At 43.3% G+C, this 26293-nt stretch overlaps 1 protein-coding gene across 2 annotated transcripts; it reads right to left on the bottom strand.

Moving 5' to 3' along the window:
* Nucleotides 1–390: 390 nt before the first annotated feature.
* Nucleotides 391–26075, bottom strand: slc22a16 (solute carrier family 22 member 16). Of its 2 annotated transcripts, XR_014570745.1 has the most exons (9): nucleotides 25976–26075; nucleotides 24857–25336; nucleotides 21313–21430; nucleotides 18445–19012; nucleotides 17417–17544; nucleotides 8797–8906; nucleotides 7966–8065; nucleotides 1456–1926; nucleotides 391–1423 (listed from the first exon to the last, which is right to left on the bottom strand). XR_014570745.1 is itself a non-coding variant. In XM_083790302.1 (8 exons), the coding sequence occupies exons 1-8, from the start codon at nucleotides 26017–26019 to the stop codon at nucleotides 1732–1734; spliced, it is 1743 nt and encodes a 580-aa protein (XP_083646428.1). In that variant the 5' UTR covers nucleotides 26020–26075; the 3' UTR covers nucleotides 391–1731. The 2 variants fall into 2 exon arrangements, 1 of the variants encoding a protein (XP_083646428.1); XM_083790302.1 differs by having other exon boundaries at nucleotides 391–1926.
* Between the last annotated feature and the right edge of the window lie 218 nt (nucleotides 26076–26293).

Here is a 26293-nt window from a genome sequence, read left to right as displayed (position 1 = left end):
AACTCAATGTCATTGTAACGAAGATTTCCGAGCGATTTTTTTTTTTTGGTTGACACTTTCAACCATTATGAAGCTAAGTCTGACACCAAAACCACTAGCATGAGTTGATAGCCACCAGGAATTCTAACTCAGAGCCCAGAGGCGCTCTGCCCTTAGCCCAGATAAAAGATCAATTTCATTGGTCAAATTGTGCGATCCCGATCTGACGTCATAATCCAAGATGCTAATTTTAATAGCCTCATTACCTCCCGAGGGCCGTGATTTTCTACATGTTTTTCATTGTTGAAAATCATGAAAAACGACATACTATAGTACTTTTTTGACAGAAAATATCCAAAACCAAATTTTGTAACAATCTTTACAGTCATTTAATGACTACAAAACCTTTGAACAATTGAATGCTGAACACCATGGTTTGTTTTCAATACAGTTGCTTGTCTTCAGACTTGTCCTGCATTAGATACTATGCATCAGCTAGATAAGAAATACACAAAGCATGTGAATATATCCACAATTTGTTTTTATACGTCTTTGGTCCAAAGTATCCTTAAGGCACAGGTGACCCTTGAAACTTCAGCATATCCGTGACATAATTTGCTTCTTATTGAGCACCTACATTTTACACACACACACACACACACACACACACACACACACACACACACACACACACACACACACACACACACACACACACACACACACACACACACACACACACACACACACACTCAGGATGGAATAAGAATGTATGCATCACTGAGTGAAAGAGGTACATATGGATAGCTTTTCAGCTCTGAACTATTGGTCACTTTGCAGATTGCAAAATGTCCAAAGCACTTTAATACAAAAAGTACTATAGATAATATAGTTTCACAGTGAAATACAAAAGGTAGATGCCCTGAGATCAAAGAAAGAAAAGACAATCTAAATGCGAAAATGAAACCCCTCTGGAAACTGGAAATGGTATGCAATTCATTCTGTATATTTGCATTTACTGTATGTGTGCAACACATGTAACAAGCTACATTTGAAAACTGTTCTCAAATGTAGCCAAATGCGTCAAGCTAAATTAAATTACGGATAACTTTGGCTAAGACATCTCTCACTTCATCCCCCCCCCCTCTTCGAAACACAGATAGACAGACAAACCATGGATTGTCCATCTAATAAATTAGTTGATTTTGTTTGATTGACCATGCAGTGGGTAACACAAGGGTCTCCTCTGTTGCTACATCTGGACAGCCTTTCAGCCATAACCCATTAAGTCACTTTGCGGAATGCAAAATGTCCAAGCCACTGCAAAAAGACCATCTGAACTTCAGATCGAATTGTCGGATTTACCCCCTAACAGTTACTGTTGCGAATATCTAGTTTGCGTCCGAGCATAGACTTGGTAACGCCCCGCCTGCCTCTGATTGGCCTACCGACACGCCCCGCCTGCCTCTGATTGGCCTACCGACACTGCCCGTCTTGACTGTCCTCCGAGAGGCAGGTGGGGCGTAACACGTTACCATGTCTATGCTTGGACGCTAACTAGATATACGGATGCGCGTTGTCGTTAGTGTTGTTACTGTTCTTTTCAGCTCTTCTTTTTGCCACATTCCCTTTTCCGTCCTTTGCATTGCATTTCCTTCCGTTCTCTTTCTCGTCGGTTCCTTTTTCTGCACAGTTTCTCTCTCCCCTCTCTCTCTCTCTCTCCCTCTCCCCCTCTGTCTGTTGTGGTAGATTTCAGGCTTTGGCTTCTTGCTGGCTCAACACCAACCCATCCTCCGCGTCTTTGTGGTCCGGGGCCGAGCTCTTCATCTTGGGTTCCGCACCGAGAGCTTCCGCCTCCTCCAAGGTGTTTGTCAGGGGCTTGCCCAGAGTCTCGGGCAACAGGAGAGTCAGAAGTCCAATGATGAACGCCAGGATTCCCACAATTAGCTATAGATGGGGTCAAACGAGAGGAATTGCTGTTAAAATCATAATTTAAGTTTTCGTTCATTTTTAACCCTAAGGTCACTATTCTGGGCATGTCATAATAGACAAAGATTTAACACAATTAAAGATCTACAAGCTCTCAATGTGACGTGTTGTTTTAAGCTTGTAGTAAGGATGTGACGGTTTGACCCGGGATTTTGACCACTTCCATAGTGGTGTAAAGACCATAATTTGGACAACAGAGTGACAGATTTAACACATTTGTCTTTATTTCTCAATGCTCACACAAATGGAAACAAGCCATAGTGTTTTCTTGCCTATTTGGGATCAATTCTTTAAGCATTGTATTTGTATTAAACTGTACTGTATCTTACAAACTGTTATAAAGTATTCAATTAAAACAAATCTTTGTTTTAATTAAATCAAATTCTCAGTGAGTGCAAATGGACATGAAAACAAACTGTAAACATCCTCAAATACCAATACAATGCTGCTGATGTATACTTAATCATCAATAAACAATTAACACATCGTGATCTGCACGTATCTGCACCAGGCCAGCTACAGTATATAGGGTCTGCTGAGCCTGAGTCCAAAACATATCGCTGTCGAGTTCAGTACAGATGTGAGCAACTGTACCTACTGTTTAAAGCCCCTGGCCGCTTGACGTTTCGCTGACGAGAAAACCCTCTCAGTCCCTGTCGCGGGACCGTACCCAAGTTCCCTCAGCCCTATGTTCACTCATTCCAAAACAGACCCTATGTTCCCTCCAGTGGGGGCTGGTGGTGATTTGGGGTGGGTAGCCACCCATAGTTCACCCTGCAGCAACAGCATCATATTGCACATACCAAGTTACAGCAACTAGCCCTTACCCGTTGTGAGATATCCCCCCCCCCCCCCCCCTTGTGGCCGTGGGGGGTACTGCGCCCGGGTGCATTTGTAATTGACTAATTAATTAATTAATAATCGAAATTGAAAAAAGGGCTTCGTTACGCCCTCCATATTCATATGGTCAATGCCGTGTGAAAAGTGGGAGTGATTGGTGCAGGCAGTAAGGAGCTACGGCAGTCACAGTGACACACAGACACACAGGCAGACAGTTATTGTTAGAATTATAGTATGATGATGATATAGTATGATGATGACACTAATGGGGTAGACATATTTTAATATTCACAATTTTAAATATAGTGTCAGGATGACATGCTCATTAATATGTTGCAGGAAATTTGTTGTATTGTATGCGATATCGGTACCACATTTGTCATGGTATGTGGTATGTGTGGTATGTGTGAGTCAAGTCAACTTGGAAAATATCAGTGGAAAAGAACATGGCATAACATAATTGTTAAAAAGGGCAGAACTGGACAAGTAAATAGTTATATTTTTTGTCATTTGAGAGAAAGTGTTTCAAATTACAACAACTAAATCATAATAACACTCAACAAGCGTGTGACTTATTTAAAATGTGTAGCGCAATGGAATAGAGTAGACACTATGACACGTCAAGAGTCAATTAGTACTGCAGGCTATACATTTGTGTTCCGGTAATATCATTGATCACTTGTTTTGCATGTCCGTGGCAAAAATAAAACTGTAATGGAAATGTCCATTACATTCACAATGAACAAAATAACACCCAAACCAGACAATTAATTAAAAGGTTTCATAATTACAGTCTGCTTGAGGTGTAATGCAGCTTTAAACAAAATAGCACAATGGCACTGGTACATATCTGAACTCATCTTCTCCTCCTACAGTGCCTGTCAACCACATTAATCCCCGACACTGGCATGCTTCAATGATGACCAATGTTAACCTCAACCTCACCCTCTCCCACGAGGCAGCACACCTAAACCTAACTTTAACCCTCTCCCAACCCTTAACGCACGCCTCACCAACCTTAATCCGGTCGTCTTAACGCACCCCTCCGTCCTCACCAACCTTAATCCGGTGTCAGTCTGTCTCTGCCCCAAAAGGCAAGAATTTCAAACCCAAACCCGTCTCTTTCCTTTTGTTATTTTAATCCATTGGATGATATATGCCCCAATCTCTTAACTTAATTTTCTCTACCACGGACATGGAGAAAACCAGTGCACCTCACGGGGCCAGAGGGCTGAGCAGCGCCTTCTATAGGCTCTAGGGCTGACAAATATTAGCCCCAATGTTGAGTAAATCAACGGAGGTGTTGCACCACCAGGAGAGTGTGATCCAACTTAATGTGTTTTAAGAGTCTGTTTAATTATTGAATAATTTTGTTTACATTTAATACTGTGAATTAATTGCACTAGCAAAGTGTAACATGCAGGTGTAACAACAGGACGGAATGTTTGTTCTAGCCCAGGTTCTCTGGGGTCCTAATATAAGGAGCGCAGCTTCCGGTTCCCCTCAGTTACATTCTGTAAAGAAAAGCAACACGTCAAATCTTTTCATTGCTCCGTCTTTATCCCCGTTTAATCAGGTTCAGTTGTTAATGAGGTACTCAGCAGCCCTGAGACCCGTAACAGAGGCTTGTCATGTCAGCTGTCAATCACTCAACTCAATGAAGGTCAATGGAAGAGGATTTGGGCCCATTTTGACCCATTTTGTTTTTCTTGCAATTATTTGATGCTGTTGCTTTAGATTCTACCAGCATATAAACCACAGGCACACAGTTTCATTCGACTATGAATGGGCCTTTTGCACCATGACACAGTACGTGCCCTCTTGCCAGAGGGTATAAATGCATGTATACTCGTCATGTGAAAACTTTATATGCCTTATGCTCCAAGGGCTAACTGAGCTGAGGTCCACCTAAATGCTCCGGGGTATGCCCTATGCTATGCCCTAGGTACCTGGGTCAACTCACATAAGTTACCCGAACCTAAAAGTCTATGTACGTGACCTGCCTCGTCTAGAGGCGACACCCAGGACTACGTGAGCCATAGCCAGCTCCGCCACATCCAGGTTATAGAATCTTGCAAAAAAGTTGGAGATGGCCAACTTGCAACTGTACAGTACACACATGACACATCCTGTATCGAAACACCCTTGAATAGTGCCCAGGATGCTGCCATACCCTGCTCTACGCAGGGTATGGTTTTCCTTTAGCTCCGGCACCCCATGTCACAAATACCCATACCCTTCCTGAAGGGAGATGTCTTGGTCATGTACAGTCTCAACTCTCAATATTTCATACCAATGGTCTTTTGTCAGGTGTGTGCTGTGAACAACAGGTGTGACTCAGCCTTTTTACACATTACCAAATTTAACCAGACAAGGAAGGTAAAAAATATATATACAAGGAACACTGAACATTTTTACTCTGGGAAATGCTCAGATTAAAAACCTATGGAAACAATAAAGTTCCTTTAAGGACTGTTCCGTGAGTGCTGGTATTCTCTTGTTTATCAGGTTCTTCCCAGGCCGTGCACACGCTAAAATGCTCAGAGACATTAAGATGAATTGCAGTCGTGCCTGCTTCCTTGATTTTGATGCGTGGTGACAACGCCTACTGGCAAAAACTTCGGACGGCGATTACAGACGAACGATACCAAAAGTCTGCCTGTGGTGTTTTAATCGGATAGGTCCAGAGATCATGTGTACGAATTTCTGTGATATTTGGACAAAATATGTAGGAGGAGGAGCAACAAGTGTGTTTTGGACAAAATACAAAATGGCGGAAAATCTATCCGGAAATGGGCGTGGCCTATATGGTGAGATGTGTCATGACCCAAGGAATCCAGGGTAAAATAAATGTAACATATGGTTCAAGAGTTATAAGCCAAAACGTAAAGTGGGCTGTTATAGCGCCACCAACAATATAATTATAAGTTAATACATTTTAGTAATTATTATGAACCTATCATTATGAAGAGACGAAAAAAATGACGAGACGACCTGTTTTTGGGGGAAATGGTGCCATCTAATGGCTAAAAGCGAGATTATAGTACGAGTGGCTTTTTTAAGCCAATTTCATTGGGACAAAAAAATGCTGTCTGTATTACACTTATTACACTATTATACATATTACACTATTACACCAATATACTTATTACACTATTACATTTGTTACACTTGCACTTTAGGGAACATAGGGTCTGTTTTGGAATGAGGGAACATAGGGCTGAGGGAACATAGGCATGTTCCCCCTGTCGCAGGGTAAACAAAACGTCATATAGCACATGGCTAACTTGTACCCGTGCCAGGGAGGAGGAGGCGGCTGTAACTTTCTAATAATGGATTTAATAATTAGTAGGTCTCTCCATTCATTGCTACGGTCGACATGCTGTGTTAATCTTGTCTCGCTGTCACTCGCTTTTAGTTTTGACTAACGCAAAGCTAAATGGTAAATGGTAAATGGTGCATTTATATAGCGCCTTTATCCAAGGCGCTTTACAGAGATTGTGCATTACATTCACCCATTCACACACACATTCATACACCGATGGCAGCGGAAACCATGCAAGGCACCAACTAGCACATCAGGAGCAATTAGGGGTTCAGTGTCTTGCTCAAGGACACTTCGACAGTAACTCTGGGGGAGCCCGGGTTCGAACTGGCAACCTTACGGTTACCATCCAGGCACTCTACCCCTGAGCCACCGCCGCCGCCCAGCTACTGCTGCGCTGTGCAGAAGAGCCATTGAAGTTGAAGTAAATGCGCAATGAAATTCAGGCGGGACTAGCTCGAGTTTGAGAGTTGAGAGCTTGTAGATCTGTCTGTTTTTGCAGCGCCGGTGTCAGGGTAAAGAAATACGAAATTACAGGCAGAGATGAACAAGTTGAACAGCCAAGCAACAGCAAGCTGCTTGGCTGTTTGCGCCATGCTTGAAATAAATCGTGCCATATAGCCAAGCTGCCAAAAAGAATTTATAAAACGTTTTTGTTTGTTTTTTTGAGGGGGCTAGTGAATCATGGTGTGTGTGATATGAAATGTCCAATACCTCCCCAGTGACTCCCCCAGTGCCTGCCCGGGGCCTCCCCAGTGTCCGCCAAGTGCCTCCCCAGTGGCTCCCCAGTACCTCCCAAGTGTCCCTTGAGTGCCTCCCCAGTGTCCCCCTGAGTGCCTCCCCAGTGCCTCCCCAATGTCTCCCCAGTGGCTGCAGTTTCTCCCCAGTGTCTTCCCAGTGCCTCCCCAGTGCCTGCACAGTGTCCCCCAGTGTCTCCAATAGCAATACAAGAGCAATAATAAAAAATTATCTTAATTAATTAATCAAATTAATAAATTAATCAAATAAATTAATAAATTAATTAATCCAAATTTTCGACGTGCGGCCTATGGCCGTGTGCCAGAAGGTCCCCCCCGCGCCCAGCACCATGCCAAAGCTTTTTCCTGCAGGAAACACTGCAGTATATTGTTTTTATTAAAGCTTTTGAAGGCTGCCTTGGAGCACCATCTAACAACTTTGTGCTTTAGTAGTCTTGAATGCCATTGCCCTGCTTTTTTCTCATTTTACAGTAAGTAAAGTTTGAGTGGTTAACCATCAGTCCCATTGTGCAAGATCACCCATAAGAAATGATAAATGGGCTCAGAGGAAATGGGAGTAGGATAATGAATATTATTGTATACTATTGAATAACACAACAGCAAGGTGACAGTAATCATCTGCCATGATGTGAAAGCGGAATGAATGAATGAGTGTACCTGAGGAAGATAGTGATACTGCCACACAAAGCGGAATGAATGAATGAATGTACCTGAGGAAGATACTGCCACACAAAGCTGAATGAATGAATGTACATGAGGAAGATACTGCCACACAAAGCTGAATGAATGAATGTACATGAGGAAGATACTTCCACACAAAGCTGAATGAATGAACGAATGTACCAGAGGAAGATACTGCCACACAAAGCTGAATGAATGAATGAATGTACCAGAGGAAGATACTGCCACACAAAGCTGAATGAATGAACGAATGTACCAGAGGAAGATACTGCCACACAAAGCTGAATGAATGAATGAATGTACATGAGGAAGATACTGCCACACAAAGCTGAATGAATGAACGAATGTACCTGAGGAAGATACTGCCACACAAAGCTGAATGAATGAATGTACCTGAGGAAGATACTGCCATACTTCAGACAGGTAGACGCAGAAGGGAGCGACCACACTGCCCACACGACACATCATACTGCCACTACCCACCGCCAGGGACCTGGTGAGATGAAAACAGATTACAGCGAGAGACTTTTACAATAGAATGCATTTGCACACGTGTTGCTTTTCAGTGTTTGGATTTTAGCTTCATGTAACAGGTTGTAACAGTCAGTTGACATAATTATGCAATGCCAGTTGGTACCACAAGGTGGTGCTTGCCTTTGTTTTTCTGCCGCTCTTACAACAGAGCTGACTCCTCACTTCCACTATATTCTCATAGTATGTTGGCAGGCAGAGTACATGCACTATTGTATGTTCATATATGTGATTAAATATCTTAGTGCCGTGATACCAGGCTTCATATGGTTGATTTTTATATTATTGTCTGCTAAATATTAAATAAACCAGCTTTGTTGACATTATATCCATGGTGACTGGTCTGTCAATTACCCCGACTTCTGCTGGACATTATGCTACTAGTCTTCTACTCCTTAGTCCTTACACATTGCAATGTCCCCAAACTTTTCAGCTCGACACCCAAAACATTTATTTGGTGTGTCCCCGGGACCAAAATGTACAAGAATACATTATGAAGCCCCAATTCAAAACTAGTGAAAATAGCATCTCATCTTGTGAGCTTGTAGATCTGCTACTTACTATATTTGGAAGAAAAGAAGATTTATTTTCCTAATGAATAATTTTGGAAAAAACGTTTATTTGTTTATTTGAAAGAAAGTTACAAAAATAAATAAATTAATAGGCTAATGGACAGTCCCTTTAGTTCCTCACCTGATGATGGTAGGGTACAGTTCACAGCTGTACAGATAGATGAGGCCAAAAGCGATGGCCACTGAAAACTTCCCCGTCATGCAGAGAACGATGGCCAGCACCTCAATGTCCTGCAACACACAATGACCAGAAACATCCATCAGCTGGCAGCGTTTATAAGCACTGGTTGGTAACGTGGGGTGCAGAGACCCCCAGGGGTCCTTGAACGGACTCCAAAGTGTCCCCAGCAAAACAGCCGAGTCCTAGTTTATTTTTGCGCCATTTTCTTAAACTATTTGAAGAAAATGTTGACATATCTTCTCTTATTGGGATCCCTGAAGGTACAAAATCTGTTCAATCACAGATAAATAAATGGGGGTCCTTCACATAAAAATGTTTCAGAACCACTGGTTTATAAAAGTTGGATTGGATTTGGTAAAGAAAACCTTAATGCCCAATGTCTTGACCTAAAGTATATGCTTGCCTTTTTATCCTCCATTAGGTATGTTTCAAGATCAACAAGCTATAACATGCCTTGACACTACAAATTATGAGCTTGTAGATCGTCAATTTTAAGCAAAGATATTTAGTGTAGAGATAAAACCAAGGGGGCCCAATATAGAGCCCTGGGGGACTCCATTACTAGTGTATATAGTAAGGGAAACCTATGAAAATCTGGGAACTAAATCGTTACCAAGAAATTTCTTCACCAATGTGTTTCTTTTTTTTTTTTTTTTAAGATATTTTTTTGCGGCTTACGCCTTTATTGATTTTTTTAAGGGACAGACAGTAGGCTGACAGGAAACGGGAGAGAGATGGGGGGATGACATGCGGTAAAGGCCGTGTCGGGTCCGGGAGTCGAACCCGCGGCACACCGCGACTGGATCACCAGTCCGGTGCCCAGACCGTTACGCTACGGCCTGGGCCACCAATGTGTTTCTAAAGGTGTCTTATAACATGTACTAAAAGTTTGAAATTCAACTCCCGTGGGTCAAAGTCGGGGTACCGATAACCGATTTAAAAAAATTCGAAAGTGCATAAAAAAAATTTACTTTTGAGGGGGGGTCAAATGTATCCCACATCCTTGAAAATGTATGATTAGTCACCAGAATCAAGATCCTAGGTGGTGTAGAACTTGAGTTATTGTAAAATAACAGCAGGTGGCGGCCATTTTGAAAATGGCTGCCATGGTCACAGGGCCAATATAAATAGTACCACTGTATTCCTCATCCTTGAAAATGTGGGATTAGTCACCAGAATCATCGTAGGTGGTCTAGAACCTAAATCAGTTAAACTTGTCAACTCCGTCAGATGTTCGTCAACTCCGTCAGACGTTTGTCCCGTGATGTTTTTGTTAATTTCCAAAGAAATAGAAAATTCGATGTTAAATCTTTTGTGCTTATGTATTGAAACACCAACTGAAATGATGCGTAATGATGATTTTTTTACATGGTTTTCATGTTATAATATTGAAAATAAAGGTTGAAATGACGGATTTGAGAAATTGGATATTTCATAATAGTGTGATATTGGAACAAAACAATATTAAAATAATTGTATTACTTAACTTGATTACTGAAAGCCATTATAAGATAACTGAGGACTTTATATTATTGTTGAAATTATCAAATTCAATTAAAAGGGATTTTAGTGTGTCTGACGGAGTTGACATGAATCAGGTATTAAGTGCATAAATGTCCCATTTTAGAAAGAAATGTTATGCGAAAAACCTGTTCCTTCTCAAGATTGGTAGTTGAGACCTGTGTCTACAAATACATCTATTTGATTTGAATGTATCTTAAAAAAAAAAGAAATCTAGTTTGAAAAAAGTTTTGTCCCTTATCTCAAGAATGGGTGATATACTGATGTGTGTTGAGTGCGCAGTAGTGAGTAGTTGATTGCTCGTTTTGTTGCACCTGCTGGGCAGCAGGGTGGGTGGGTGATCAAAGCCCTGGATCCCGACTTCCCACACTCCAACTGGAATGGCTGGATGAAGAGTATCCATGCAGATAATGTCAAGCAGAGCACACAGATTGATTTCCTCCCAGTCATCGAAGGTGACCCTAATGACCACAACACCATCTTCACCACTCTCAAAGAGTGCATGCGGCTCTCTGCAGACAGGGCCACTATAGTGACGTTCAATCTTCCGATCTGGCTGAAGACTGTGGGCATCATGAAGCAGGCCAATCTACCGGTCATTCCGAGGCTGGGTGGATTTCACCTGCTGAAGTCCTACCTTGGATCCATAGGCAACATTATGGAGGATTCTGGAATACTAGAGCTGATCCAGCTGATTTATCCAGGGAGTACGACAGCCAGCCACATCCTGGATGGAGGGTGTTTTGACAAGGCAATTCGTGCTCATCTCCTCATTGATGCAGCCATCTATCAGCACACCATGAAACATGCCTTCACTGAGGAGTAGCTTGTTGAAATGAGGACCTTCATGGAGAAGGTAGCTGATGGGAAGATGGGAGCCAGATAAACAGATCCAGTAGTGGCACTGTTTGAACAGAGGTTTGAAGAAAACTTCAAAAGACTCACTGAAGGAGGAAGAACACCTACACTCTGAGTGCAGTACCACCACATGGTGGATGTGATCAAGATGTTCATCCAAACTGAGCGGCTTGCAGACCACAATGGGCACCTGTCCTGCATTGTTACCACGATGCTGGACATCTTTGTAGCTGCGGGCCATCATCAATGTGCCAAAGGCGCACGGCTGTACTGTCAACTTATGAAGGAACTCGAAACTTTGCCTGCTTACAAAGAGACCTTCGAAAGTTTCACCTCCCATGGAAACCACGCTGTCCGTTATTCCAGCCAGGATTGGTCTGGCACCTGGTGTGACATCTGTATCGAGCAGACATTAATGAAGGCAGCAAAATCAGAAGGTGGACTGAGCAGAGGGAGGATGAGAAACAGTGATTCTGGCCACAAGTGCTGCATGGGTGCTCACCCTCAGTGCTGGGTGCTCACCCTCAGTGCTGGGTGCTCACCCTCAGTGCTGGGTGCTCACCCTCAGTCATTTCTCCAATGTCACCCAGCGCATGGAGGAAGATGTAAAGAAACATGCTCCACTCCACAGAGACCTTTCCAAAACACAGATGAAGCGAGATGCTGAAGCAGTTGAACTTGCCCTCCAATGGAGCAGAGATTGTTGGGCAGGGCACTTGGGGAGATGCATCAGAAGATGGACACGATCTTGGAACAGGCCAGCGCCCTGCAGATGCATCAGAAGATGGAAACAGGCCCAGGCCGTAGCGTAACGGTCTGGGCACCGGACTGGTGATCCAGTCGCGGTGTGCCGCGGGTTCGACTCCCGGACCCGACACGGCCTTTACCGCATGTCATCCCCCCATCTCTCTCCCGTTTCCTGTCAGCCTACTATCTGTCCCTTAAAAAATCAATAAAAGGCGTAAGCCGCAAAAAATATATCTTAAAAAAAAATAATAATAATAAAAGAAGATGGACACGATCTTGGAACAGGTCAGCACCCTGAGAGCCATGACTGACAGAGAGCCATAACGGACATAGAGGAGAAATAGCCATATTGCTATCCCTCGCTCTAAACATGAATCTGGATTTCCCCCCCAATTGACAAATCTCCACAAGAAGAGACAGCGTAAGAAAAAGATCCTCTGCCCCACCCCCCCACCTCAACCCCCACCCTCCCTGACACCTGTTGTGTCTTCGTCTGGGCCGTGTTCGTCTCCACTGAACCCGCCATGAAAACGCAGGACAATGAGGCAACGTGACATGACCTTGGGGAGATATGCCAGGAACACACTTACACAAACACTTGGGAAATGAACTTTCCACCGAACTGTTCTCATGGACACGCATGTCTTTACACACAGCCGCCGCCTGGGCTGATTAAACCAGAGAATCTACCTCCAACAGAAGGTGCAGCTGAACAGCATTCTCTCCGTGCCTACCTACAGACCCGGGACTGGATCCTTCTACAGAGCATGTCTCTGGACCCCAGTGACTATGGATGGACATTAGGTGTTCATGGTTATGAACCAGTTCCAACACTAGACCCCATGGCTCCTGAGGAGCTACTACAGTTCACAAGCTGCAATTGTAATGGAGATTGCAGCAACCGGCGATGCAGCTGCAAGAAGAATGATGTCAAGTGCATCTCAGCATGTGGAGTTTGTAAAGGCATTACATGCAAGTCATGATGGTGTTGAAGAAGACTCAGACATTGACTCCTGAAGCATTTGACATGGTGGATCAGTATTATGCTAATCGAAATAAATGCAACTTTATATGTAAATGCTAAAGTGGGCGTGGCAGTTTTTCCACTAAGGAGTGGTCTTGGTGAAAAATAAATGCTAGCAATCAACTCAGAATCATGAAAAAGCCCATAGTTTGACCCCTCAAAAGTCCAAAAAGTCAAATTTATGCACTTTCGAATTTTCGAAAATCGGTTATCAGTACCCCGACTTTGAGCTGTTTTTCATGAGGTTTCCCACGGGAGTTGAATTTCAAACTTTTAGTACATGTTATAAGACACCTTTAGAAACACATTGGTGAAGAAATCTCTTGGTAACGATTCAGTTCCCAGATTGGTCAAATACCTGATAAAATGCCCTTACTAATATTGGGGTTAATTGGTTAAAATGCCCTAACATCTGCAACATTTCGGACACAATGAACTCACAAGGCACACATTTAAGAAAAAGGTAAGTAATGTGTAGACGCGATTCTTGCCATCGGTGAGCTTTCTGGATGTAAGAGTAACACCGGGGCTCCACCGGGCGCGTCAGCGCCGTGTCTGTCACCGTCAGGGAATGTTCCCATTTTAATCAATGAAGGGTGGCTCCACTGCCCGCGTTGCGTTGCCTGACGGTTCGTTTTTTTAGGCACGCGACAGAGACGCAACGCGCCCGGTGGAGCCCCGCCGTAAGGCCCCATTTACACAGATCTGAACCACATCCAGATTGGGATCTGATTTGTTTAAATGAGTCATGTGACCTGTTAGGCTAGATTTGTCTGCCAGTTTAAATGGTGCCTGAGAGTATTTTAGCCTCTGGTCTGATCCTGGGCCTCATGCAGTCCAGCTCTTGCCCCTGAATCACCCATGGGCCCCCAGTGCCTCTGAGGACACCATTAAAGGTCAAGCAGAAAACAAGGGACAGAACTCTCCCTGTAGCAGCAGAATAAAGTGACACCATGTTCTTTCAGTGTCGGGAGTTTCAATCAGTGCGACATAAAACAATAAACCCCTGCTGGTTACTAAGGACAACAAAGTGGATTAATATACTCAGTTTGTTGACTTTTCCACTTGCCCCTCTCGTTGCCATTCCAGGCCGTGCTGCGAATTCACTTGGCAAGCAGTACGTCCATCCATGTGAAATAAGTGTGTGCTTCTTACACGCGAGAAGCGTGTGATTACCTAGCAAATCCCTACAAACGAAAAACACTTCCACACCTGTACATGAGCATCCCGTACGGAAAAGCTGCATGGCCGAAAAGAGAGAGACAGACAGACAGAGACTAGCCAAGCAGAAGCGCTCAATGTTTTAACCATAATACAACTAAATATACAATAACTAAACACTAAACAACCTCACTTGAATTGGATTGCAATACTTTACAATTTCATTATAAAAAATAAAATGGGGGAACCCCTCAGTCAGGGGCCCCCGGGCTGCAGCCCACCCTAGCCCAATGGTAAATCTGGGCCTTTAGTGTGTGTGTGTGTGTGTGTGTGTGTGTGTGTGTGCGCGCGCTCTTCCAACTCTGCCCACACATACCTGCAGGACTATAACTCAGTGTTGTCATGACACAGCAGATACAGCCCTGAAGACGTTGCCAGCGCTGGTCAGTACAGTACACACACAGCACTTAAATGTCAAAATGGTACCCACTGACCCAGAATACTGGACAACTCACCCCGGTGCTTGCCCGTTTTATATTTAGTATATATTTAGTATTATTTAGTATATGTAAGGTTTTGCACACTCAAATGGTACCTCGTCAGATAATCCCCACATATCCTACAACAACTTCTGTGAACAGACTTCACTGTAGTAGCTTTTCATAAATTATATTTGTACCGTCTGTCATGAAAGTTTATAGTTGGAGAAATTTAAAGTCCACAGCCGTCTGCTGTCCAGCCTATCCCACCCCTCACTGGGGAAAATTCTGGGAGGAAAACAGAAACGGGGTGGGTTGTCTTGTTACCCTGACCCACACCTGCTCTATTCCTACTCACAGCATGTATTTTTAGACCACTGGCCAGCCAAATCTGTGGTTTAGCGTGTTCGTGGTATTCACTGGACTGCGTCCACGAGGCTTGCTTTAGTTTGTCCACCTCAGACATTTGGAGACTGCAAAATTGTAAAAAACAACAGCTGGTAGAGTAGTATGGCTGGTATCTGGCGCCTGAATGTCCCCCAACAGAACAATAAAGGTATCCATCCATGTCACTGAACTACAGTACATTCCTGTGTCTACATACACAATACCTCAAATGCTGATGGCAGGTCTCTCATACTGTATTACATGCCACAGGAACCATGAATAAATGTCATAAAGTAATGTTTAATTCATTAAAATTAAACATTCGCTGCTCTGAAAATCTTTTTTTTTTCTGCATCTGTGTATTTATTTCATGCATACATTTCCTTGTGGCTCTGTCAAGCCAAGAATGGTGTTACGTCGTGTGCACATTACACTGGGCTCATTAGAACCTAGCCTTATCACATGCACGCTGAAAAGCAAACGTTCAGAGGAGGGGAAGAAAGCACATAAAGCACATGGACAGCAATTCAGTCACAGCTGAAAGCAGTCAAGAAAGATAGGCTGACGCAATAACAGGCTAAAAATACTCATCTAGAGCCTTGCTATGCCACAGTATATCAAAACTATCAGAAGCATGGAATGGTCAGTGGTGGAGTGGTTATAATAGTTTGGGATCTTTCCAATTTAGTTTATGTTCGTTTTGACTTTTTTATGGTCTGCCTCTATATCCAGATGCTGTGATCATTGTACCATAGGTGTGAGTGCTGTAACACACTCCAAGCTGTCAATATGAAACATTGTACAGTAGCCGATTTCTGCTGACAGTTTTGCTTTGCCAGACTATGTCAAACACCTCCCCACCCCCACAATCCTGTGAAACAACCTTAAATATTTACAGAGGTATGGCAGTTTTCCGAGATGAGATAGCAGGAGAGGTTAGGCAGCTGCATGCTGTTGGTCATGTCGGGTAAAAAAGGCCCCCAGACCCAGATCATTAACAAGTTTTAAATCCCTCTTAACCCATTTCTACAGAATGGCCTTTTTATCTCCTTGAATGACACTTAACGTTTTATTATTATTTCGACAAACAACAAAGAAGATTCCTCCAAAGTTTATTGACATTGAGGGGTAACCAAACTCTGCCAGATGGGGGCGTTATTGAGTTTCATCTGGGATCGCTCAGGGATTGGCTTTGAAACGGACCCACGCTGAGTTGTACCAATCAGCGGCAGCTACGGACGGGATCTTGGCAAGCACCTGTTGCAATAGTATCTCCCAGCACCTTAAAATTGGAAAATCGTATTCTATTCTTGAAAGCAAGTGAGGACATGACCTACACATCCAACACAATAGTGAGTTTTTTTTTGTTTGTGGAGTTTGTTTACTTTCCTGCTGGCGCAGCTACTGTGGGTCATGTAGAAGGGTCAATATGATTGGCAGACGGTTCCATCCAATCATAGCACTTACCCCCTTAGATAGCATTTCTGTAGACTTGGATAGCTTTTGATACAGACTTATACCATGTTATGTAGACAGCACTATAATAGCATTGTATGTAGTCATAGCACGTTATAGTATATATGTATAGTTTATATGTAGTTTCATTATATAGATGTTCCACTGTTACTTTCTTAGCTTACGCATGTTTCATGATAAATGCTTTTTATGTGATGTATTCCCATGCTTTTTTGTTCTTGCTTAATGTAAATCGCTCTGGATTAAGAGCGTCTGCTAAATGCCTAAATTGTAATCACCTACCAATTTAAGTAGATATAATTAAAAAAAACACACCTGTGAGGGTCAATGTTTGTGTTTGTGCTGGACATAGGCCCTCAAAAAGGGATAGCTTTCTACAGAGGTCCCAGACGGAAGTACCAAGTATGAAGCAAGCCTCCTCAATCTGGCAGTCAGGTTGGGGGGGGGGGGGGGGAGGGTGCAAATTGCTGACATTTTATCACCAGTACTGTAGTTCACTAAACAACACTAAGTCTAAACAATTTGTGAGTGCTTATGTCAAAGGTCATATTTGTTTGGATATTCATTATTGGCTCTTTAATTGCAACGGTCAGCATTATGCTTGAATGTTATGTTTAGTCAGTTGGAGAGAGCGATTTAGGATTTGCAGAATAACATTTGGAAACTAATTTCGATGCAATTCAAATTATTTGGAAACACGGCTTGGCAATATTTGTTTTTATAATTTTATTCTATTTCTTAATAAGAAACCGGACTGGACAGGGAGGCGTCAAAAGGCGATATTGGCGCAGAGTGAGTAAATATATCAACGAATCGACATGGTCATATTGCCCAGCCCTACACAAACATACAGTGCAAGGTGCACAAACACGTGCGAGCAGCACACACACACACACAGTATACATACTGCAGGCACTACGATGATGAGCATGCAGGCCACCCCAGCTAGCAGGAGAGCAGGGGCACACGTCTTCTTCCTGCCTACTCGGTCCATGAAGTAACAGCCAACCAGATAGGCGGGAATCTCCACTGCACCTGGAAACAGCCAATTACAAGGACCGGGCGGGCAGATGTTACCATGGCAGTGGTATAGTAACACACTGACATTCAATACAGGGGGACAGCTGGGGACGTTTGGCGTCTGACCTAAATGACCTAAATATTTCATAAGCTACAGTAGAACCATTGTGAACGGGCCAGGCGTGCTGTATATTTAGGATCCAGTTATACATAGCTTAAAAAAGTTCACCTCTGTAAACACAGGCCAAGCTAACAAGTAACAGGACCAAAGATAAATTAGGATACTTTAAACCCATTTAGGAAGGGAACCCCTTTTGCGGTTTTTACCATTTTACCTTTCAAGACGAGAACCCATCTTTTGTAATTTTTGAATAAAAAGGATCTAGAGGGCATTTTTAGAATTGGCCTCAGTCCGAAATAGGTTAAAACAAATATACATGGACGGTTTCTACCCCAAGACACATGCAGTAACAATTCCTATTTATAGCCCAAGTATGAACTGTGGACACTGTCAAAAACGAAACTGTCAACATTTCCTGTCTCAGTTCATATTGCCTTACGTGTGTGTGAGATAGATAGATAGATACTAGATAGATGATAGATGGATAGATGGATAGATAGACACACGTTTGTTTGGGACATTGTGGGGAAAATGTCTGCCTGTAATGACAAAACAGGTACAGTATGCCAAGTTGAAAGTGGTTAAACTTTGGAGCCATAGTTATTTTAATAACTATTAATCAACTAGGTCGGCAGGCTGACTGGTTGCAAAACTAGAATTCTAAATCCCCAATTTGTGTCTTATGCACACCTGATCATCTCAGAGACGGATGCGTAGGCAGGGATCAATGTATTCAAAAAATGCGTGTGCACACACTTACACTCACACTCACACGCACACACACCCACACCCACCTGCCAGGAAGAGGTTGACGTACTGGTTCCCTCCGAGGTTGACGGAGCCCAGGGAGAAGACGTAGTAACCCAGACTGCCGATGAACCAGATGGCCCAGACGGTGCAGGTGCGACCGGCCATCCTCCAGCTGCCAAACAGGTCCAGGATGGACAGCTTCTTCTCGGGCTTGGCCTGATCTCCACCGCCCGCCGTCTTCTCCAGCAGGGCCTTGTTGGCGCCCTGGTCCTCCGGCTCGTCCAGGAGATCCTCCGCCTTCAAGCTGCACTCCAGGCCGTTGCAGCGGGCGATGGCGTCCAGCAGCTCCTGGGTCTCCCGGAGGCGGCCCTTGGTCATGAGGTAGAACGGCGTCTCCGGGAACTTCCAGCAGAAGAGCAGGAAGGGCGAGGTGCAGACGGAGAGGATGATCTGGTAGATCCACCAGACGCGCACCAGGTAGCCGGTCAGCGCCACCACCATGATGCCCACGGCAAAGGCCGCGTGCACGTGCATGGAGGTCCACGTGCGCACCTTGATGCCGGTGAACTCCGTCACGTAAACAAACGCCACCACCAGGTAGCCACTGGAAACCTTTTCCCATGGGAGGAAAAGAGACAGAGAGGAGGTGTAGAGGTCAGTTTAACTTCTCAGTTAAGAAAATAAATAATGATGCTTTAAGTAGCATGTGACGTGTCGAACTAGGGGGTTTTCATGATTCTGAATCCATTCCAAGCATTAGTTTTGCACAAAAAACATTCCTTGGGCTAGATTCGGCCATTGCCCAAATGTCCCAAATTGTGATGACCTCATCTAATTTGGGCACATTTGTGATGCCGTTTTTAGCCCAAGGAGTGTTTCGTGCAAAATCAATGCTTAGAATGGATTCAGAATCATGAAACCCCCCTAGTTTGACACATCACATGCAATACTTAAAGCATAATGAAATTTAGAAAATGTTGCCATATATATATATATATATATATATATAAATAATGGTGGCCATATGGATTTGGCCACTGTGGCCCGAAGGTCACCAGTTCGGGCGGCCTAGCTAAATCATTAGAGCATGCCCTGGGCTACATCTGTGCAAACTTTGGTGCATTTAGACATTCCTTGGGCTAGATTCGGCCATTGCCCAAATGTCCCAAATTGTGATGACCTCATCTAATTTGGGCACATTTGTGATGCCGTTTTTAGCCCAAGGAGTGTTTCGTGCAAAATCAATGCTTAGAATGGATTCAGAATCATGAAACCCCCCTAGTTTGACACATCACATGCAATACTTAAAGCATAATGAAATTTAGAAAATGTTGCCATATATATATATATATATATATAAATAATGGTGGCCATATGGATTTGGCCACTGTGGCCCGAAGGTCACCAGTTCGGGCGGCCTAGCTAAATCATTAGAGCATGCCCTGGGCTACATCTGTGCAAACTTTGGTGCATTTAGACAAATTAGCGCGAAATATCCCTAAGCTCCTCAGCTAACAGGCAGACAGACAGATGTTTTCGCACTTATCCTGTGTGAGTGAGTGAGTGAGTGAGTGAGTGAGAGACACCAACAGGGAGGGGATCATTAACGTTGTCTGTACATGGACAAATGTGTCCGTGGCAAGACCTTAGTGTCAAATCTTTGATAAAGAATTGAGACAGATTGACCATTTCTTGCCATGAACGAAAAGAAAATGTTTGGCCCTACTTTTCAAAGTAGTATGTTGTATTTATGTAGATAAACGTAAATGTTTAATTAAATTGTGAGAACAACATACAGTATCAGCCCATCTACAATTCCCTAAAGGAAATGTATGTATTCAATTCAGTCTGACCGCTGACCAGAAGCAGGGATAAAACATATCCCCACCGGCCATAAAGATTTATCCCGCAGCAAATCAAACCCCGGTGGTGCACATGTGTGTGTTCTCAAGAGTGTCTATGTGAAAAACAACAGCTGTTTAGAGAGGGGAGGTGGGGGGGGGGGCAGTGGAAACAGAGCCAAGAGATAGGGTGAAGCAGTGGAACTTATATCCACAACTCTTTCTTTGTGCATCAATGTTGTTCATGGATTAATGACCAAAGTTGCCGCAGTGCAAATTAAGATTCACGTTTGTTTAATCGTTATACTTAAATGTCTGTGAGAGTGGCCCGCTGCTCAGTGCAGTTCCTTTGCTCAAAGTCTGACCATTATAAGCTTTATATTTTATTGAATCGCAGTGGTGAGTACATTTTGGCATTTGTAAGTTAAAGATATGTTTATGAAGTGCAACAAATCCTGCCTTTATAGAGGGCTACTGAAAAAGGCACAATGAAATGTGTTATGGTGAAATATGGTGTTCCAGCATACAATAAGGTCAGACTGAAGAGGTCCTTTGTCCATCAGTCGACTTTGAGGCTTAATCAGGAGTTTGGTCAGGACTAGACTGAGCTATGGACATTGCTCTTGTCTATATGATTTTAATATATAACTTTGTTTTCTGTGTTAAGTCAAATGTGAGTATATGTGTTGCATAGAAGGCCGCTGGGTCGCAATACAAATGTCAGTACGAGCTGACAATAAAGTGATATACTGTATCATATTTAAAGAGTTGCGACAATGGCAGATCGTGGAGCATCTCAATGGTTCCCTGAAGCTAACAGCAAACACAGCAGGCAAGACGTTTAAAGAATCTGATTATGTCATCATCATCACATCTGGTCTATGTCTATCATGCATAGAGTGTTGTCACAACTCTCTTTAGACAGCTCTGCCTTCCCTCATACCTCTCACACATGTTTTCAATTTGTCATTTTCTCTCCTGGTGTCAACCATGTCCCCTGGCCTACATCACATGTATGTGTACACACACACACACACACACACACACACTCATAAAACACAAGTTACTCACCATGGCAAGGAGGAAACGTAGCACTACAAACAAGTAGTAGTTTCCACTGAAAGCCACACATACCCCAAATGCAAACTGACACAGACTGGTGATATTAAGAATCCTCACACGACCAACCCTGAGAGACAGACAGACGGACGGATAGACAGACAGACAGACAGACAGACAGACAGACAATATACAGACAGAGTGAGTACAGTTTTTTTAGGCTGACATGTTTTCAATCCATTGAACAATTCACTGTTTTATGCTACATTTGTATTTGGAGTGGAACATTTGAGCGCCAATGGCAAACCAAAGGAAATCATATACTTCTTGCCACCAGTGAGGCGAGGGCAGTTCTGCAAGCAATTGCGATATCGTAGCAATATCGTAGAATGCATCCAGTCTGCAAGGACCTTTAGTGATTTTTGTTTTTGTCAAAAATAAATAAATAATAATAGTAATGTGAAAATTAAAGCATCATATTCTGATATCATTCATTGCTATAGTGTGTTCAATAACAGGGGTGCCACATCTCTCCAGATCTGATGGAAATACATTTTCAGGTGAGTTGCAAATGTTCAAACAATCAGCTTCAATTTTATACTAAATTGGACCTGGAAAGTGTTCCAGGTCCATAAAATTGAAGCTGATCAATAGATTCTCTCTACCGATTGGATGAAATTGGCAACCCAGATGAAAATGAATTGGTAATTAATATGGATTTCTTTGCTTTGCCACGTGACTCACATGGCAATGAAGATGAAGCATTTTGGAGGAGAGAGAAAGGAGTTGCCCCTCAAGACAGTGACAGAGCAGCCCGGATAGCTGGTGTAGCCATCTGGGCACCTAGGCTGCTAATGCCACCCGACAGCAACGCAGATCCCAGAGACCGTTGTTGCGTGTCACTCCCCATTTCCTGTCAGTCTACCGTTTCTAATAATAAACCCCGCAAAATATATAAATATAGTAACACTGTCTGTGGTCACAAAGACAAACGAGCACTGTCTGTGGTCGCAAAGACAAACAAGCACTGTCTGTGGTCGCAAAGACAAACGAAATGCTAGAAACTGATTCAGATTTTCTTGAATGTATCCATCTTGTCTGTGTCGCCACTTGCTTTATGCTTTGAAATGTGTCCAATGTATGAGCTAGGAAATGTTGCTCTGTATTACCAAACATTGGCCTTTTCTCAATAACTCTACATTTGTCTGCACTGTGTGTTCTTATGAACTTATCAAGCATCAGTCACAGCCCGATATGTCCCAATTCAAAAGTTTGGAAATAGACTAGGTCAGTCCAAGACTCAAGATTTGTATTGTTACAGGTGTTTGTGTGCCAGCATGACATTAAAAAGGTACAGGAGCTGTGATACTGGCAGACAACACCTAAAACACAACCAGAAACACAATGCTTAAGCGATGCCATTGTACTTGATCAGTCATGGAATGTTTGTAATATAATATCCATTCACACCAGTTTAATCACGTTAACTCATGGCCATGAACAGATACAATATCATTGACATCGGATATTTATTGTAATTTGAAAAAATACCCTCCCCATGCAATACAAAAAGTCCATGTAGCAATGAACAGAGTGATTACAACATGGATTTACTGATGCTGAAGACGTGCTTGCTTGCGAGGAAGTTAAAGCATAAAATATGATCGAAAAGAAATGTGGCAGATATACAGTATAAGTGTTGCCCAAAAAATATAGCAGGCTATTGGCTACCTTCCCCAACTACTGCTTTATATAATGAAACGGTCATAGTTGTACACATACCACTTCTGTAGAAGTATATGAGGCAGACTGCGCATTAGTCTGACATCCCGTTAGTCCAACAGACTACGTGACCAGTTAAACGCCTATTCATACTCCAGTTTTAGGTGATAAGGTGACCACCAAAACGATGGTTAGTAAAAACAGAGATGTGTGGGGTGAGCGGCTTATCACCACGGCGTCGTGTTGTAGTTGTTGGTGGTCACTGGCTTATCACCTAAAACTGGAGTATGAATAGGCCTTAAGACTCACCCAGTGGCTTCCGTGTGCGGTTGTGGTATTGGTTAGGTTTAGGGTTTGGGATAGTATTAGTAATGTGTCGGATTAATGAGCCAAAGATGCTTGAAGGCAAAACTGTGTTGGAAAGTGGCACCTGCATGGGCATTTGACCAAGCAACAGTAGCCTATTAGGCGAGTGTGGAGAGATAATGTGTTGGATTATGTCAGCTAGCTAACCCAGCGTCAGAGGCTGTTTAGCCAGCATAGTCCATTACTGCCATACTGTATATAGTCTCACCACCAGTTACGGATGTAGGAATGTGGGTCTGTGACTGTTATGTGTCCGTGTTCGTATGTGTGCGTGCCCATCTTCTGTTCGTCTTCCGCAGATCCTACCGCGCAGCGATTGGTGGGGAGCTTTCCCGACCAAGCTCCATGCACCATCATTGGATCACTGCTCCTCATCCCACGGGGACCAACCAGCTGACAGCCCAAAGCCATCCTGAGAACTTCATTCATGGCCAATGTTATTATTCAGTTAACCTCTGGCTAGAGTAGACAGTGTGCCCACCGTGCAGTGAATAATAGAGTGCCTATTAATTCCTTCTTTGATTAGAGATTCTATTTGTTAAAGTTGCTACTTATCCTCAAAGTGCATGTCGCATTGTGATCCAGGGCAGGTAGTATTAAGTAAGTAGTTTCCATAGTAATATATTTCACTGTATGTCATCACCAGGTAGTTAAGCAGTCAAACTCTAACCTTCTAGACTATAACCCACTCAATACGCATGTTTTCACTTACTGGCAGATTGACAGTTCTCTCACACTAGTTTTGTTGCACCTCCTTAGGGCAGGCCAATATGAATTTACCATATGATGTTTTGTTTTGCCCATAGCTTTTTGTGAAATCTTTGAAGTCTATGAAATTGTCAGCACATGCACAGCTCTCTACCCAGCATCAATCTGTGTCAGCAAGAGTCACTTAATAAACACCTGTATGAGTGTTCATGCAGGCCAGGGTCTTATACATTCTAATGTAGGCTGCACCTCTCAGCTGTTGACATTGAAAGAGCAAGAGAGAAAGAGGGGATATGAGAGCATAAAATTGACCCATCCCCCAGTGTCAAGTACTCCCATCCAGCTGTTTAGCTACGGCCAGTCGCCAGGGTGTTCCACTTTTGAACTGTATTAACCCACACATAGGCAACATATGGCCCGGCCCCCGGGGCTGGACCCGCCAAGTAACCATAAATAATGCAATTTATCAGTGACCTATGGAGTGGTGCATATCAGATATTGTATGAAATACTGTAAAAGTTTATACGGAATTGATGTGGATTCATTTATGTATGTAATCTTTTCATAACCTCATAGTACAACGACCAGAGTGATATAGTACATACAGAGTACAGTAGCATACAGCTGTAGGCCTATACAAAAGTTAAAGTTTAAATTCAATTGTATGTGTGTGGCACTGTGGCGTGTGGTCCCTTATTCACTCATTGGAAATAAATGCTGTCCACCCCAGTGACTTAACGGTTTTTAATGTAAACACTACCTGTCAGCGATGTCCCCAAACAGCAGTGCGCCGATCAGCACGCCGAGCATGAAGGTGGGCTGGCATAGTTTTGCCAGCCATTCCCTCTCACACACCAAGTCCCAGTCCGTCACAATGCTCTGGTATACTTCACTGTGGTCGAACGTAAAGTTCTCATCGCAAGCTTTCACCGTTTTATTGCCATCAAAGTCTAGCGTGAAGTCCGAGGGTGCGATGCGCAACGCGCGTCGGCAGCGACTTAATTCCCAGTGGTCGCCGTTGGCCGTCTTAACGACGATGGGGCCGCTTTTGCCATCTTTGAAATGCGGCAGGACCTCTTGCAGACTCGAAGCCGTAATGTTTCCATACAGGACGTCGGTGATGTTCTCGGGCGCACCGCACACAAAGTTTGGCGTCTCCACCAGAAACACTGACGCAAGATAATGGATCCCACAGGCAACGGCTTGGAAGACGACTGCAAAGTACAAACACGCTTGGAACCTAGAAAGGAGCGGAAAATAACCTTTCAATCAAGCAGTTGATGGAAAACAGACGGACAGGACAGTCAGTGCTCTGCTAGTGCAGTACTTAGCCACTCCAGTACAAATGTACGTGGTCGCTTTGCAACAAGACTGCATCTGATCTGCATGATAGCATGTGTAAACACATTCTTGCATAGCCTACAAAATCAAACATTTTCTTCCGATTATCCCCCCACATAAATAATAACTGATGTAGTGATACTACAGCATTATTCCAAGTTCAAACAAGCTTATCTTCGTACACAAATAGTCGAAAAGGGGCGAGCCTCGTAGAAATCAACAAACTTCCACCAACTATTAAACCACTATGGCGAACTAATATTCCAGAGTAGATTAAAAGAAAAACTATTATAGCAGGAATGATTTATTCTTTTAAAAAGTGGATATCTAAAAATACCATCATTCTTGGAAAGGGAGATTCAGTGGAAAGTGGGGAAAGGAAAAACATGTGGTGGTAGCCCTAGAATGGCTCTTGTTGTTACAATTTAAGAGCCATTCTAGGGCTAATGTGGTGGATGCCGACCTCGATCATTATATAAGATACAATCAATATTAACTATGTAGCTCTTGACAAAAAATAATAAAATATTTGGAGTACCTTTTAAAATGTCCAAGCTCATCGAATATTCGCTCTACGGTCATGGTTCTGATGGTGGGTTCAACGCGCGTCTCACTTGAATAGCGGGTTTCTAAGTGAACGGATACTGCCTAAAATGTTTGGCTTTCTGGGAGGAGGGGCGCGCGCGCGTGCACACACACACACTACACACACACTGTCACTGTCACAGACACACTCACACGAAACTGTTGTCCAGAATGTCCACTCTGCATGGCCTGGTAAAGTCATGCCACACGAGCAGGGGTGTCAACACTCAACTCCGAGAGTGCAGAAAATGAAATGGTCTGGTAACGGTCC

Source organism: Protomyctophum parallelum (genome assembly GCF_964188405.1).
Source record: "Protomyctophum parallelum genome assembly, chromosome: 19".
Taxonomy (NCBI): domain Eukaryota; kingdom Metazoa; phylum Chordata; class Actinopteri; order Myctophiformes; family Myctophidae; genus Protomyctophum; species Protomyctophum parallelum.
The sequence above is the reverse complement of the archived record's forward strand: the minus strand, read 5'-3'. Positions and strand labels throughout refer to the sequence as shown.

What these genes read in the sequence shown, in the direction of transcription:
- slc22a16 (XM_083790302.1), bottom strand. Translation starts at nt 26,019, where the DNA reads ATGACCGTAGAGCGAATATTCGATGAGCTTGGACATTTTAAAAG. An exon ending in TACGTTTCCTCCTTGCCATG is followed by an intron (nt 19,013 to 21,312) that starts GTGAGTAACTTG and finishes CCATGGGAAAAG; the next exon opens with GTTTCCAGTGGCTACCTGGT. An exon ending in TATGGCAGTATCTTCCTCAG is followed by an intron (nt 1,927 to 7,965) that starts GTACATTCATTC and finishes CCCCATCTATAG; the next exon opens with CTAATTGTGGGAATCCTGGC.